Genomic DNA, 16,154 nt, shown 5'->3' with positions numbered 1-16,154 from the left:
AGGGTATAAAAATAAAATAATACCCTGTATGAAATTTTTAAAAATCAGTTTATTGGATTGAATACTTTGTAAATTAATTTTTAATTGAGTGTACGAATAGGGATTTTACATACTATATGTCCCGCTTAATTTTGAATATTTTTCTCCATTATCTCTATTATAAAGCCTTGATCCCTTTAAGTAATTTTGAATGTCCACCTTATGGTGGAGGCAACAAAAAGTTTTTACTGGTTTACTTTCCGAAATTGAGTGACTGTTAACCTTTAGCATGAACCTTGTCTTACCTCAAAATTTATTTTCAATATTTATACTCATAATGTCCAAATTTATTTTATCCACTAACCAAAAATAAAATCATGCTATTATACGAGTGTATTTATTAAAAATATTACAATATGGCAACATTTGCAAACTCATGTGCTCTCCCAAAATAAAAAAGCTTTGGTTCAATTCTGCAGCAGCTGACACGACACTGATGCCAATGCAGAACGACATAGTGTTGATACTATGGCATTGGTCATGTTTTTGTACTACGTCGTTAAGTAACTGCTTATCATTATATAATTTAAAATTCGGATCTTTTTATTTAACTTTTTGGTCTGAAAACTTGTAAAAATTCTAAAATATCCCCATTTCCTTAATTTCTGTTAATAAATGTACATTTTTTTGTACCCACTATCCCCATGTCCCATCACTGGCACTATAAAATGAAAAGCTTTTTTCGCATGCTATTATCATCAATCGTTCGATTTGTTTTGTTGTGTGCGAATAGTTGTTTTCAACAACGACGTTTCGCGATTTTGTTTTACCGGCCGGTCAGTCAGTCATTCGTCTGTTGCGTGTGCACTGCTTTGTTCTACGAAGAGGGTTCGCGGATTATTTGAATAGAGAAAATGCTGCGCCTATTAAAAACAACAAATTTACTAAAAAATTCGGGAAGAATTTTATCGGCAAATTTGCCTAGCTTGGGTGCTAAGGCAAATTATGCTGCTATGCCAGAGCCGAATACAAATCCGGATATTCTTTATACTGGTGTAAGTATTGAAAAATAATAAATAAAACCCAGATGGAATAATTTAATATAAAAAGGTGAATTTTCTTGTTGTAGTGTCGTAAGTTCAGTACAAAAAAGAAAAACCAGATAACAGCTGCTTTCGTGAGGTTGATAGCCGATAGGGATGAGCAAAATTTTCAAAAGTACGAAATAGAAAAAAATTGTTAATTGTGAAATTCGATGGTGGATAGATCGAATATTTCTATAAAGTGGAATCTAGAATACATGACTATGGACTTTTAACTGTTTTAGTACAGGAATTACGAATACTAAAACTTTGTGTATGTCTTTAATAGGTTAAGCGGAGCTCAAGGCCCAGTAGCGATTTTATGAAAGTTGTTCATTATTAGTAAATCTGGAGACGTGATTAAAACCATATAATTTTTTTCTTACCTAAGTTCCGTTGGAACCTATGCATGTAAATTTGAAGTGGATGAGTTCCCGATTATGAAAACTTTAAAAGTTCGTAAACTTTGTATGTCCTCAATGTCGCCGGAGATCATTGCCTTCCTGCAAATGGCAATATATGCTCGAGTCAAAGGATTGTCGAAAATACCCATTCTGATGCACAGCCTAATTGACATCCAAGCTGTAGCTTCTAAAACCTAGAGAAATTTCCCAAGCAATGAATTCATCAGCATTATGAATGCAAACATTGAACCTTGTGAACAAGTCAAGAATACCGAACGTAATGGGTAAAGAGAGTATCAAAATTTAGCTTTACGCCTAGGGGATTAAAAAATTACAAAATGGCGCTGTGTTAAGTTTTCGAAGGACATAACAGCTTGCGGGCCTACTTATACAAAATTGTATGCGAGGGAAACAACTGGTGTAGAGCGTGTGGAGAAGGCAACGAAACGTTAGAACATTTCCTGAGCCACTTGCCAGCCTTCTTAAGTTTTCGAATCCAATTCTTCGAAATGACACCTTTCCTAAAATAAGGGGATGTGAATCGAAAAAACTCAAGGACTTCAGTAACGAAACAGAATTCCTGGATGTTTAGGATAATCAAATACCAAGATGACTTCTTCCATTTCTAGAACACACAACAGTCCACATTGATCCATCCATATTGATGTTTCTAATTAAGATAATATTTAACTCGCCTCCATATAAGGGTCGGCCCTTTTAGATGTTGTAATGGTTATTTCCGATTGGGTAGGAAACTTTTATTCAAAAATAGTAAATATAGGTCCAACTTTTGGTATAAACCTTTTTATTTTCTATTTATCAATTTCCAAAATGTTCCATTAATTTCCAAAATGTTCCATTTTTTGTGTGCATCTGTACCAATTAAAGTACAATTGTACTAAAAATTACCAAACCTATTCATCTGGAGGGATTGTATAATTGGCGTGTGTGTGGAACAAAATTAATAATAGAACAGGAATTCAAGTTGAATCCCAATCATGATTGGGAATTATTTTATGTGAATATATGGGTGTGTGTGTTTTTGTTTGATCCCCCTGCTACATATTCCCGAATGGTAGCAGCGCAACTGTTGTTTATATTTCGTTCCTTAACCTTGAATAAAGCTATCTTTTATGTCTCTTTATGTTTGTCATAACGAATTGTTAAATACATTGTTGTCTCTTCTGCTGTGTTGTTGTTTTTGTTAAACAATTCCCAATTTTCTATGCAAATAATTGAGAACAATTCAAAGTAAATACGTTTTGAATACAAATCTATAACATATGCCAAAGAAAAACGGGAAACTTGTTGTTTTTAGTTGGGAGAAAATATTTTCATAATTCTAGGAAGGCTAGATTAATGTTTTATTATTGAAAATTTAATTTAGCTGGACTGAATTATTTTTTAAAGCAAAACCAATTCTATTGGACTGCATTAGAACTTATTTTAGCCACGCTGCACTACAATTTTCTTATAGAGAACCCAATTCATCCGGGCAGAATAACATGTATCCCATTGAAAATACAATTTAGCAAGGTGGAATTACAGTTTTTCAGTATTAAACCCAATTCAGCTGGGCTGAATTAAAGTTATACTATAGAAAACCCCAACTTAACTGTGCTGAATTAATTTTTTATATAGAAATAACAATTCAGCGGGACAGAATTAAAATATTTTTGAAGAAATCTCTATTTAAACGGACATAAATTCAAGTTTTCCTATAGAAAAACCAATTCAGCCGGGCTGAATTAACGGTTTCGAACGGAAAAACCAATTCAGCTAAGCTGAAATTATATTTTCGTAAGGAAAATCCAATTCAGCCGGGCTGAATTAATAATAAGTTTTCCTATAGAAAAACCAATTCAGCCGGGACGATTTGAATTTTTCGTACGGAAAACCCAATTCAGCCGGGCTGAATTAATGGTTTCGAACGGAAACCCCAATTCAGCAGGGCTGAAATTATATTTTCGTAAGGAAAATCCAATTCAGCCGGGCTGAAATAATATTTTCGTAAGGAAAATCCAATTCAGCCGTGCTGAATTAATATTTTCGTACGGAAAATCTAATTCATCCGAGCTGAATTAATGTTTTCGAACGGGAAACCCAATTCAGCCAGGCTGAATTCATGTTTTTGTATGCAAAATCCAATTCAGCCAGGCTGAATTCAAGTTTTCCTTTGGAAAACTAAATGCATCTGGGTTTAATAAAAGTTTTTGTAAAGAAGAGCTGAATCATCTTTGACGAATTCTCGGAAATTGAAGTTTTTTTATAATCTAAACAATCTTTTGTTTACTTATATCAGATTCCCCTACCCTCTTATCAATAAAAACTGTTATTGATAATAATTTGCAAATATTGTTCATGAACAACAAGTGTGCAGCAGTTTAAACGATTATCAGAAAAAAATATTTGAGTATACAAATTGCGCTTGTTTACTCTATAATATGCAAACTTAACAAAACAAATGACGGAACCACAATGATGAGAGTGTTGAAAATTTTAATGAAAAGTGCGGGCAGCTAATTATTTTTATTATTTTATTTATTCTTTCCCCTTTTATTTATTTGTTTATTTTAGCTCTTCATAAACAATGAATGGCACAAAAGTAAATCGGGCAAGACATTCGAAACAATCAATCCCTCAATTGAGAAGAGCATTGCTGAGATACAATGTGCCGGCAAGGAGGATGTCAATTTGGCCGTTCAAGCAGCCCGTAATGCATTCAAGTAAGTTTGTCCACAAACCATAATGAAGTCAATATTTTAATCGATGTGTTTACCTTTCAGATTGGGCTCACCCTGGCGCCGCATGGATGCCTCACAACGTGGTGTGCTAATCAATCGTTTGGCTGATCTATTGGAACGTGATATTGTCTATTTGGCCGTAAGTCTTTTTAAAGATATTTTTCTTTAGAATTAGTTTTAAATTAATTTCCTTCTATTCTTAGAGTTTGGAAACTCTGGATAATGGCAAACCCTTTGCCATGTCCTACAACGTCGACTTGCCAATGGCAATTAAAAATCTACGTTACTTTGCTGGTTGGGCGGATAAAAACCATGGCAAAACCATACCCATGGACGGTGATTTCTTCGCCTACACCCGTCACGAACCTGTGGGTGTTTGCGCTCAAATCATCCCCTGGAATTTCCCCATCTTAATGATGGCCTGGAAATTGGGTCCCGCTTTGGCTACCGGCAACACCATTGTCCTGAAACCAGCCGAACAAACCAGTTTGACAGCTCTTTATATTGCCCAATTGGTGAAAGAGGCTGGTTTCCCGGAGGGTGTTGTTAATGTTTTGCCTGGTTTTGGTGATACCGGTGCCGCTTTGGCCAATCACACCGATGTCGATAAGGTGGCCTTTACCGGCTCCACTGAGGTGGGTAAATTGATCCAACAAGCCTCGGGTAATACCAATTTGAAACGTGTCACCTTGGAATTGGGTGGCAAGAGTCCCAACATTGTTTTGGCTGACTCCGATATGAGTTATGCTGTGGAGACCTCCCATTTCGGATTATTCTTTAACATGGGTCAATGTTGTTGTGCTGGTTCACGTACCTTTGTTGAGGATAAAATCTATGATGAATTTGTCGAACGCAGTGCTGAACGCGCCAAGAAACGTACCGTGGGCAATCCCTTCGATTTGAATGTTGAACAGGGACCCCAAGTCAATGAGGAACAAATGCAAAAGATTTTGGGTCTCATTGATACGGGCAAAAAACAAGGTGCCAAATTGGTTGCTGGTGGTAATCGTCCCCAAGGTTTGCCCGGCTACTTTGTTGAGCCCACTGTCTTTGCAGATGTCAAGGATGATATGACCATTGCCCGTGAAGAAATCTTTGGCCCCGTTCAACAAATTATCCGTTTCAAGAAACTCGATGAAGTTATTGAGAGAGCCAATAACTCGGATTATGGTTTGGCAGCTGCTGTCTTCACCAAGGACATTGATAAGGCTAACTATATTGTGCAAGGTCTACGTGCTGGCACAGTTTGGGTCAATACCTACAATGCCTTGTGTGCCCAGGTGCCTTTCGGTGGCTATAAAATGTCTGGCCATGGTCGTGAAAATGGTGAATATGCTCTGCAAAACTACACTGAAGTTAAGAGTGTTATTGTTAAGTTGGCCCAAAAGAATTCATAAGAAGTTTATTATCTCAACAACATAATTTGTAAAGTATATACATACATATTTTTTGTAATAATATAAAAAAGAAGATAATTGTTTGTTAGTAGGTATGTTTGAAGAAAGAAATATAAAGTTTTTTACACATTAATCCACATTGAGTTTTCGAAAAGTACCCCCCGTACCCAGGTCAGCATCAAATTTAAAAGCTCCACCCAATCGTAAATGTTCATCGGTACCATAATTGGCGTTCTCTTTGAAATATTGCCGATATTCATCCCAAACCTTGGCATATTCTCGACACAATTCTTCTAAACAACCATTTTTACCACCATAATCCGTTGGCATATATTCCAGAGGTATGTGTTTTGACCACTCCGAGCCACATAAAATAAACTAAAACAAACAAATAGAAATGTAATGACAAATTGTTTACAATATTATTTTCAATTTACTTACCCTTTTTCGAAATTTCTCCGACATATGTGGCAGCAAGAGATTCAAAAATTGCTGGGCATATTTGGAAAGATTTATAAAACAAAAAGTTTTTACTCGAACCGGAAATGCTTTCTCATAATAAATTGCATTCTGTTTGGCCATATTTATGGTAAACGGTAGCAAATGACTAGCTGTGGCTTCGGCGAAATCTATAACAAGTATTACACCGTATATGCAGGCATAGGGATCATTCATTAGCATCATTTCCACACTACCATCACAATATTGAAAGAAGTGTTGGGGTGCAAATACTGTTGGATCTGCTTTAAAACGTGACATGATAATGCGTGGACCATGACCATTTAGAGGTGATGGCAAGGGAATGAAGAAGCTGGAAAATAAAGTAAGTACCTTAGTGGCTCTCGAAGTGTAAATTTTTAAAGAATATTTTTTCAATAATTAATGGCTCCCTATGCGTAGATTTTTAAAGATTTTTTTTTCAATAATTAATGGCTCCCTAAGTGTGGATTTTTTAAGGATGTTTTTACCACAATTAATAGCTCCCTGAGCGTGGATTTTCAAATTATGTTTTTGCAGAATTAATAGTTCCCTAAGCGTGGATTTTCAAAGAATATTTTTACCAGAATTAATGGCTTTTATGGCATGGATTCTAGGCCTGCATTTTTACAAAGACCTACGTGTCTAATTTTCGTCTTTGAAAAATGTTCTCCTACTTCTTTCCTTTCTTTTTTTCAAAGTTGATATCCATTTTAATATTTGCACTTTGACTTACCCAGTATTGTGTAATTTCCGAAATAGCGGATCATCCACATCGGTCATATTAAAATATTCCGGATATTTTGTTTTCATCGAATAGAATATGTCAATTTTCTTTTTCGCCTTTTCCAGACTATATTTGCAGCCACGAAGAAATTGCACCAAAAACTGATCATTCATGCGAGCCTTCAAATGTGGCTGCTGTTTAATCCATTGCTTGAAGGCGAATAAATCTTCTGGTATCCTTTCGGGAACTTCTCCCAATTCGTTAATGGCAACTTTTTGTAATTCCTCTGGAAGAGGTTTTATTTCACACTTGTTTTGTGGCTCCATGTTTAAATGCAACTGAATCGATATACGAAATAATTATGATAGCGAGGTTTAGTAATTAGTTCTATCGATTTGAGTGGTATATTTATACCCTTCACCACACTGTGGTACAGGGTATTATGTCTTTGTGCATATGTTTGTAACAGGCAAAAATAATCGAGATAGACCCATGGTTCCTTTTGAGAATATGCATAGAATCACTTTCTGAGTCGATTTACGCATGTCCGTCTGTCCGTCCGTCCGTCCGTCTGTCCATGTTAAATTGTAAACAAAGTACAGGTCGCATTTATGATCCGAATTGGATGAAATTTGGCATAGGTCACTTATTTGGCCCAAGGACGAACCCTATTGAAATTGGGAAACATCGGTTCAGATTTAGATATAGCTCCCATATATATATTTAACCGATTTAATGTAAACAGTCCCTATATAACTTTCGATTTGCACGAAATTTGGTACAGGCTAATCATTTAGGCCTATAATGATGTCTGCCAATTTTCGTGAAAATCGGTCCAGATTTAGATATAGCTCCCATATATAGTTTCGTCCGATTTCATGTAAATGGTGCCCCAAAGTCCCTATATATCTTTTTATTTGCACGAAATTTGGCATAACGTACTGAATTAAGCCTAGAGTGTTGTCTGCCAAGTTTCGTGAAAATCGGTCCAGATTTAGATATAGCTCCCATATATAGTTTCGTCCGATTTCATATAAATGGTGCCCCAAAGTCCCTATATATCTTTTGATTTGCACGAAATTTGGCATAACGTACTGAATTAAGCCTAGAGTGATATCTGCCAATTTTCGTGAAAATCGGTCCAGATTTAGATATAGCTCCCATATATAGTTTCGTCCGATTTCATGTAAATGGTGCCCTAATGTTCTTATATATCTTTCGATTTGCACGAAATTTGGTATAACGTACTGAATTGAGCCTAGTATGACGTCTGCCAAGTTTCGTGAAAATCGGTCCAGATTTAGATATAGCTCCCATATATAGCTTCGTCCGATTACATGTAAATGGTGCACCAAAGTCCCTATATATCCTTCGATTTGCACGAAATTTGGCATAACGTACTTAATTGAGCCCAGAATGATGTCTGCCAAGTTTCGAGAAAATCGGTCCAGATTTAGATATAGCTCCCATATATAGTTTCGTCCGATTACATGTAAATGGTGCACCGAAGTCCCTATATATCCTTCGAGTTGCACGAAATGTGGCATAACGTACTTAATTGAGCCCAGAATGATGTCTGCCAAGTTTCATGAAAATCGGTCCTGATTTAGATATATCTTCCCCAAAGTCCCTATATATCTTTTGATTTGCACGAAATTTGGTACAGCCTAATCATTTAGGCCTAGAATGATGTCTGCCAAGTTTCGTGAAAATAGGTCAAGATTTACATATAGCTCCCATATATAGTTTCGTCCGATTTCATGTAAATGGTGCACCAAAGTCCCTATATATCCTTCGATTTGCACGAAATTTGGCATAACGTACTGAATTGAGTCTAGAATGATGTCTGCCAAGTTTCGAGAAAATCAGTCCAGATTTCTATATAGCTCCCACATATAGTTTCGTCCGATTTCATGTAAATGTTGCACCAAAGTCCCTATATATCTTTCGTTTTGCACAAAATTTGGCATAACGTACTGAATTGAGCCTAGAGTGATGTCTGCGTTGTTTCGTGAAAATCGGTCCAGGTTTAGATATAGCTCCCTTTTATAATAGATTGGTTTTAAGTAATTGACGCACCAAGAACCAATAGGAACAAAACGTTCTGAAATTAGTATAACCTATCCTGTCACTAGTTTGTTTGAAATCGCTTAATATTTGGATAGAGCTTCCATATATATTTTCGCCCGATTTCAAGTAAATTGGGCATCAAACTCCTCATGTTAGTCAGTTTGACATCAAATTTTGCACAACGTACAAAATTGAGCATAGAATTATGTAGTTGCGTTTTCTAGAAGTACAGACATAGCCCAACGGATGACCCATTTATATTTGTTTGAAGTCGATTTACATACTTTATGAATAGATCTACGTAGATTAACATTTAGATAAATATCACATATTTTATTTCATCCAATTTCATGCTAATAGTCCTGTTTAATATACCCATAGTGGTGAAGGGTATCATATAGTCGGCCCCGTCCGACTTTACTACTTTCCTTACTGGTTAATTACTATTTTAATTATTCAATAAAATCAAGTATGAAATAATTGTGTTAATTGGTATTTTAATGGAAAATATAGGCGAATGAATGCCTATTGGAGTTCGGTCAAATTATGTTACATGTCATATATTAAGGTTATGTTGGAATATAAAATAATTTATGTTTTTTTAAATATGAAATCTCTAGTGTTTAGAACATCTTTTGGGTCCCGTAGTTAGAGAACCGGTATTTTTTATTTAAAAGAGAAAAATCGTAATCGATTAATGGAATATTCTTGCTGGTTGTAGAACAGAACAATTGTAATTATCCTGATTGAACTAGTTTAATATATCAAAGTTTTAGATAAAGTTGTTTTCATCTAAACAATCGCTAATTAATATTTCTATTTGGTAAATGAACTTTTATAATTATTTGTTTTGAATTACTAATATTCTGATCAAGCAAAACAATTTTGTATTATATAATTGGGATCGAAGCTAATTAATTTATGAATAGTCTTTCAAAATATTAACCCACAAATACCCTTCACAATTTTTAACAAGTTTGTTTAGGCAATTTTTATAAAAAAATATCTGCATTTTTTTTATAAAAATGACCCAAAATTGGAAGCTATGGAATTCAAAGGACTCTTCGTTTTTTTTTATTTTTTTCTGATTCTTAAAAGTTGTACTTTAACGTTTGTTTTGTTTACAATGGGTTAATAAGTTAAATTACTTATTAACAAAACAAACACTTATAAACATGTGCTAATTTTTAATTGCTAATTGGGCGTTAATGCTAAATACAACTTATGTTAGTATTAGACAAGCTCGTCTGGTTAATGATAAATGTTTGAACATTTATAAGATGATGGACACATTCAATTTGTAAATCTTTTTGTAATAACTCGAAAAAATTCCTCTATCACTCATAAATTCTATTTTTGAGGTCTTGAATCGACGCTGGGTTATTGGCGTAGAAGAAATATCTTAGACGTTGATAAATCATAAGATGTCGATGGCCAATTTTGATTCACTCTTGGTGAGATTTTTTCCGTTTCGTTGTTTGTGTTTCGTAGTTGTATTTTTACAAGTTCCCTCGATATTCCAAAGAAAGTTGTGGGTTTCCATTGTCCATGACCTCAGTTGTATACCCGTTGCACTAAAAGGTTAGGAGTTTTTAACATTTTTTGTAGGTCGGTCGGTTTTATTTCTGGCGAGTATATTTGTTATATCTTTTCCTATTATTCCAGGAGTTTGGAACGTCACGAAATATTGATCCTCGAACCACATTTAAGTATACCGATAGTCATATATCGACTAGCTGAGTCGATCTAGATATGTGTGTCCGCCCGTCTGCCATTAACAATTGTTAATAAAGTAACGGTGAGGTGTTAACCAATCGTCAGGATTTTACTGTTGAAGTCGACTAAAATTATTTTTATTTGTTTTTCTGGACGCTGTAGAGTTATCAAAAATAGCTATGCGATTTTGCATAACGTTTCAATTATAGTGAAATGCATCTATAGCCTTTGGTGGTGATCGGATCATATTTAAGGGATGCAGTACACCAAAAAAATTGTTTCTTTTTTTTGTCAGATTTTCTAGTCGCTTTAGAAGCTATATTTATGCGGGAAGGGAATCTAGTCAACGAAAAAGCACGGCTTTTTGATAATGATCCGTCAATATTTTTTTCTAATCAAATTAACCTAAACTTTTGCAATACAATTTTAAAAATCATTCCTTTAAATGTGTTTAAAATATATTTACATATTTCAGGGTTTTTATATTGTGATATATTATTATCAGCAGGAGGTGTATATCTCCCAGAATTTTTCCCCGACACGGCAAAATTTAAGTCCAACAATGGTAGTTGCGTAGGGTATCATATGGATAGCCCCGTGTGAGACATACAGAAACTTCAATGTGATAATGTAAAATCGAAAATGGACGATCTTTTTGGGATGATACTAACATTTTTGAAAAAAATCTGGACCAATTAAACCAGTAGGTCGGACGGGGCCGACTATATGATACCCTTCACCACTTTGGATACATTCAAGAGATGCTAACATATACAATACCCTGTAGATAGAACAGAGTATAATCTTTAGAGGGCCATTGAAATGGAATCGGGCGAAGCTAAGATATTTGAACGCCAAAAATAGAATGAAATTAAATATGGGAGCTATATATAAATCTGAACCGATTTCCAAACAACTTCGTAGACATCAATATGGACCTAATTTAGTACAATGTAGAAAATTTTGTTTTATTCGGACAAACATTGAGTGTTTGGTGCACCAAATAAAAAAAAAATCGGATGAAATTATATATGGGAGCTATATGTAAATCTGAACCGATTTCAACAAAACTTGTCATATATCAATCTAAACCTAATTCAATACTCTGTGCAAAATTTTGTCTCAATCGGACCAATATTGGGAGTTTGGTGCACCATTTACATAAATCCGGACGAAACTAATATGGGAGCTATATCTAAATCTGAACAGATTTTCTCGAATTTCAATAGGGTTTGTTCTTGGGCCAAATAAGTGACATGTACCAAATTTCATTCAAATCGGTTTATAAAAGCGACCTGGACGGGCGGACAGACATGCATTAATCGTCTCAGAAAATGATCCTATGCGTATTCTCAAAAGGAACCATGGGTCATCTCGATTCGTTTTGCTGTTACAAACATATGCACAAAGACATAATACCTCGTACAACAGTAGGGTGAATGGTATTTAGGGGTGAGTGCTACTTACTAGATCATTTTGGTTGGTACTAAACGACTTTAAAAAGTGCTAAATCTAGTACTAAAAGTGCTAAATTGGCAACACTGATTGTAATTGTGGATCAAACCACTATTTCATAAGGTCCAATGACCTCTGCGTACCATAAACCGTACCAAACAGTCACATGGGGAGAATGGATGGATTTCACAAAAATACAACTTGGGCTATGGGAGTCCGCATACGGCCATTTTGCTTGTTGGTAAAAATGAGCTTTGGAAGTCGTGACGGTTTTTCGAAGGAAATACATATAATTTTCCAGCAGGACCAAATCCGCAATGACACGACGTTGTTGATGCTCGGTGCCCTACGACGAATGAGAACAGAATCTAAACTTTACGTATCGTACAAAATTTAACAATAATTGACTAAATAATCGTCAACATTTATAGAAATCGTTGAAATGGCTACACTGGTGTATCATGAACAGTATGCGCCTAAAAGTATGCTTTAATGTTCAGTCGTGCAAGAAAAAACATAAAACGTACTACACATTTGATATCTAAATCAAGGAATGGACACCATATACCCTCCACCACAACGTACAACACCTCAAAATATTTAACTGAGACCCCATTATATTCTTGATCGAAATTCTATGTCGAATTATGTATGTCCGTCTCTTTGTTGAAACGACGATAGAGCTGTATTAATCTTGTATTGTATTTATCTTGTTTATTATTCTAATAATTCTATATATAAAAATATATAACAATTTATTTTTTACTAATTTAAATTTTTAATCCACCATCAATTTCCGAAATGATCCTTCAATTCCAAATAGCTGTGTATAATCGGTAGATTTTGATTCCCGCAAACTTTCATCGACACCATATTTTTTGTTTTCAATAAAATATTCACGATTTTCCTGAAAGACTTCCCATTGCAGTTTATTGATTTCATCAAAGGAACTATTTTCACCACCCAGATCGCGGGGTAGATATTTCAAGGGTATATGTTCGTAAAGAGATTCCAAATTACTGCCGTGGATAAAGAGCTGCAAAGGGAAAGATTAAAAAATTAGATTTGTGGTTCAAGGAGGTACTGTGATAATAAAGAATTTAGAAAGCACGAAACATTTTTGGAAGACCCCCATTAAAGAATATGTATTTCTTCGGAATGTATTTATAAGGATCTGGGGATTTTTTTCGGGATTTAAAAACTTTTAGCTGCATCTTTTCAACCAATGTCATGACAATTTTTGGAATTCCGGATTATTGAAGGTTGAAGAACATCTCTGCAGAATATTTTCAATATAGGTCTGTAAAGTATGGGTATGATGAACCCGAAGGGACTGTTAATTGGCAGAACAGCGCCATTTTAGGTAAGGAATGTTTCAATATAGGTCCATGTCTTGTCCATTTTTTATACACATTAAGTTTTCGGTCCATTTTAGGTATTTTGTAGGACTTGGACACATTCTCCCACCGAAGTGGCGAATTCTGGGCTCTTGCTGGATTATACCTGAATCCTGACCGAATTTACGTATTTTGAATGTCCACCTTATGGTGGATGCTATAAAAGGTTTGCTCCGACTGAACGTAACCACATCTTATAAATATTTAATTTATTTATAGAATTTTAACTCACCCTCTGTTGCTGCTTTACAGGCATCAGCGATTTTATCATATTCAGTAGTCTGTCAACTGTGGGCGAGGTATTAATTATGTGAATAGCCCTCTGTCGCAGAGGTAGGGCATCCTCAGCAAATATAAATATTTTCCTAACAATATTTGGTGTCAATTGCAGAATATGCGAAGCCGTATAGCTGGACATATCCAAAATCTGAATATAGCCATTTACCACACAATAATCATCAAAACGCATATTTAACTCCTGGAATGAATTCGCAATGGCCATAACATCGGTAAAGGTATATTTATCGGTGGGATAATTACCCGGGCGGATGTATTGAATGCGGGGACCATTCTCATTTAAGGGTGTGGGTAAATGTAAACCAATACTAAAATAGAAAATCATATTAAACCAGTAAGGAAAGTAGTAAAGTCGGACGGGCCGACTATATGATACCCTTCACCACTATGGGTATATTAAACAGGACTATTAGCATGAAATTGGATGAAATAAAATATGTGATATTTATCTAAATGTGAATCTACCTAGATCTATCCATAATGTATGTAAATCGACTTCAAACAAATATAAATAGGTCATCCGTAGGGCTATGTCTGTACTTCTAGAAAACGCAACTATATAATTTTATGCTCAATTTTGTACGATGTGCAAACTTCGATGTCAATCTGTCTAACATGAGGAGTTTGATGCAGCATTTACTTGAAATCGGACGAAAATATATATGGTGCGTCAATTACTTAAAATCAATCTATAATAAAAGGGGCTATATCTATCTAAATATGGACCGAACAATCTGGTAGCATCAGAACAGTCTACCAATACAACAAACACATACAAACTTACATTGAGTGAACAATAACAACAACACATATACAGGCGAGGGGGTAACAAAGAAATAGGAATTAAGCGATCATCAATGATGACGTTTAACAAGAATTGTACGTCAACAAAAAAATAGACCATGAAAGAGGAAATGGAAGGATGTAGAAAAATCTATACAGTAGTTGTTGTTGTGAAGTTATTCAAATAAACTGCGTGGTAGAAATTTACGTTACAATTCAAATTCTTAAATTAACGGAATTCATCTAAATTAACTTAAAACTAAAGTTATCTTCGTAACAATATATATGGGAGCTATGTCTAAATCTGAACCGATTTTTCCCAATTTCAATAGGGTTCGTCCTTGGGCCGAATAAGTGACTTATGGCAAATTTTATCCAATTCGGATCATAAATGCGACCTGTACTTTGTTTACAATTTAACATGGACAGACAGACAGGCGGACGGACAGACGGACGGACGGACATGCATAAATCGACTTAGAAAGTGATTCTATGTATATTCTCAAAAGGAACCATGGGTCAATATCGATTATTTTTGCCTGTTACAAACATATGCACAAAGACATAACACCCTGTACCACAGTGTGGTGAAGGGTATAAAAAATGAATTCAGAAACATATTCCACCACTTACCCCATTTTATATAATTCAATCACCCGGGGATCATCTATATTTTGTATTGTATAAAATTCGGGATATTTGCTTTTCAGAGTATAATATTTATCTAGTTTATTTTTGGCCTTTTCCAAACTATATTTACAACCACGCAGGAAGCTTATGAGAAATTGATCATCTGTACGGGCTTTCAGGTGCCGCTGTCGTTCAATCCATTGACGAAAATCTCGTAAATCTTGATCAATTCTTTCTGGCACTTCGTTAAGTTCTTCGCAGGCAATTTTTTGCAGCGCCTCTGGTAGGGGTCGTATATTTGACATGTTTACCAAGTTTTTATTATTTTTTATTCGAATGCGGAACTGTGAAGCTGGTTTTCTGTAGCTGTAAACAAATGTAATAGTGAAATTAAATATTAGATAATTATGACATAGTAAATAGCCATAGACTTCGTAATGATGTGTCAAGATTAGATAAGAAAATAGTTTTCTTTTTTTCGATTTGTTTATTAAAAACTAATGACTCGGTAGACTGAGACAGTGTTTCAAAACAATTGAGGTGTTATTTATTGATTTTTGATGAATCATTTATTTAAGTCTCTTGAAGATCTCTTTCCAAGAACTTCTTGAATATCACTTCACATTTTCCATTAAATTTAAGGTAGGGGTTAAAGCATGCTGTCATAAATTTTGTAACTGTTATACTATAGATGTATTTTTACAATTAAATTTAATTTTTTAGGTACTTAATGAATAGTAGACCACCTTTGATTCTGTTTGAAGCCCTTTTGGAGGTTCTCAGATTTGTCCAACCGCGTTCGCTGCAAAGGAACTGCAGATATTTTTGTTTTCTTTTTTAAACAAATTCCAGAATACCATTTCAATATTTTGAGCTATTTTAGTTCATGATATGCGTATGTAAATGGGGAGATCAGTGGCAAATTTCGTGCAAATCGAAGGATATATAGAGACTTTGGTGTACCATTTACCTAAAATCGGACGAACATATATATGG

General features: G+C 34.9%; 3 protein-coding genes across 3 annotated transcripts; 1 reads left to right on the top strand and 2 right to left on the bottom strand.

Moving 5' to 3' along the window:
* Positions 1–893: 893 nt before the first annotated feature.
* On the top strand, positions 894–5,614 carry LOC133331475 (aldehyde dehydrogenase, mitochondrial-like). The gene is made up of 4 exons (XM_061539868.1): positions 894–1,034; positions 4,043–4,191; positions 4,252–4,348; positions 4,413–5,614. The coding sequence occupies exons 1-4, from the start codon at positions 894–896 to the stop codon at positions 5,604–5,606; spliced, it is 1,581 nt and encodes a 526-aa protein (XP_061395852.1). The 3' UTR covers positions 5,607–5,614.
* A 121-nt stretch (positions 5,615–5,735) lies between these two features.
* Positions 5,736–7,136, bottom strand: LOC133331471 (retinol-binding protein pinta-like). The gene is made up of 3 exons (XM_061539864.1): positions 6,820–7,136; positions 6,048–6,417; positions 5,736–5,984 (listed from the first exon to the last, which is right to left on the bottom strand). The coding sequence occupies exons 1-3, from the start codon at positions 7,134–7,136 to the stop codon at positions 5,736–5,738; spliced, it is 936 nt and encodes a 311-aa protein (XP_061395848.1).
* A 5,693-nt stretch (positions 7,137–12,829) lies between these two features.
* Positions 12,830–15,463, bottom strand: LOC133331470 (clavesin-2-like). Its single transcript, XM_061539863.1, has 3 exons — positions 15,162–15,463; positions 13,681–14,053; positions 12,830–13,087 (listed from the first exon to the last, which is right to left on the bottom strand). The coding sequence occupies exons 1-3, from the start codon at positions 15,461–15,463 to the stop codon at positions 12,830–12,832; spliced, it is 933 nt and encodes a 310-aa protein (XP_061395847.1).
* Positions 15,464–16,154: the final 691 nt, after the last annotated feature.

This window comes from Musca vetustissima, unplaced genomic scaffold (assembly GCF_032173495.1).
Source record: "Musca vetustissima isolate MV318-11 ecotype Yass unplaced genomic scaffold, APGP_CSIRO_Mvet_v1 utg3703, whole genome shotgun sequence".
NCBI classification, from domain to species: domain Eukaryota; kingdom Metazoa; phylum Arthropoda; class Insecta; order Diptera; family Muscidae; genus Musca; species Musca vetustissima.
This window is presented reverse-complemented; position numbering and strand designations above follow the sequence as displayed.

Coding starts and splice junctions, on each gene's coding strand:
- LOC133331475 (XM_061539868.1), top strand. CDS start 894: ATGCTGCGCCTATTAAAAACAACAAATTTACTAAAAAATTCGGGAAGA. Junction 1,035..4,042: donor CGGATATTCTTTATACTGGT/GTAAGTATTGAA, acceptor TGTTTATTTTAG/CTCTTCATAAACAATGAATG. Junction 4,349..4,412: donor GTGATATTGTCTATTTGGCC/GTAAGTCTTTTT, acceptor TTCTATTCTTAG/AGTTTGGAAACTCTGGATAA.
- LOC133331471 (XM_061539864.1), bottom strand. CDS start 7,136: ATGGAGCCACAAAACAAGTGTGAAATAAAACCTCTTCCAGAGGAATTA. Junction 6,418..6,819: donor CGGAAATTACACAATACTGG/GTAAGTCAAAGT, acceptor TTTATTTTCCAG/CTTCTTCATTCCCTTGCCAT. Junction 5,985..6,047: donor CGGAGAAATTTCGAAAAAGG/GTAAGTAAATTG, acceptor TGTTTGTTTTAG/TTTATTTTATGTGGCTCGGA.
- LOC133331470 (XM_061539863.1), bottom strand. CDS start 15,463: ATGTCAAATATACGACCCCTACCAGAGGCGCTGCAAAAAATTGCCTGC. Junction 14,054..15,161: donor ATTGAATTATATAAAATGGG/GTAAGTGGTGGA, acceptor TTTCTATTTTAG/TATTGGTTTACATTTACCCA. Junction 13,088..13,680: donor CTGTAAAGCAGCAACAGAGG/GTGAGTTAAAAT, acceptor TTCCCTTTGCAG/CTCTTTATCCACGGCAGTAA.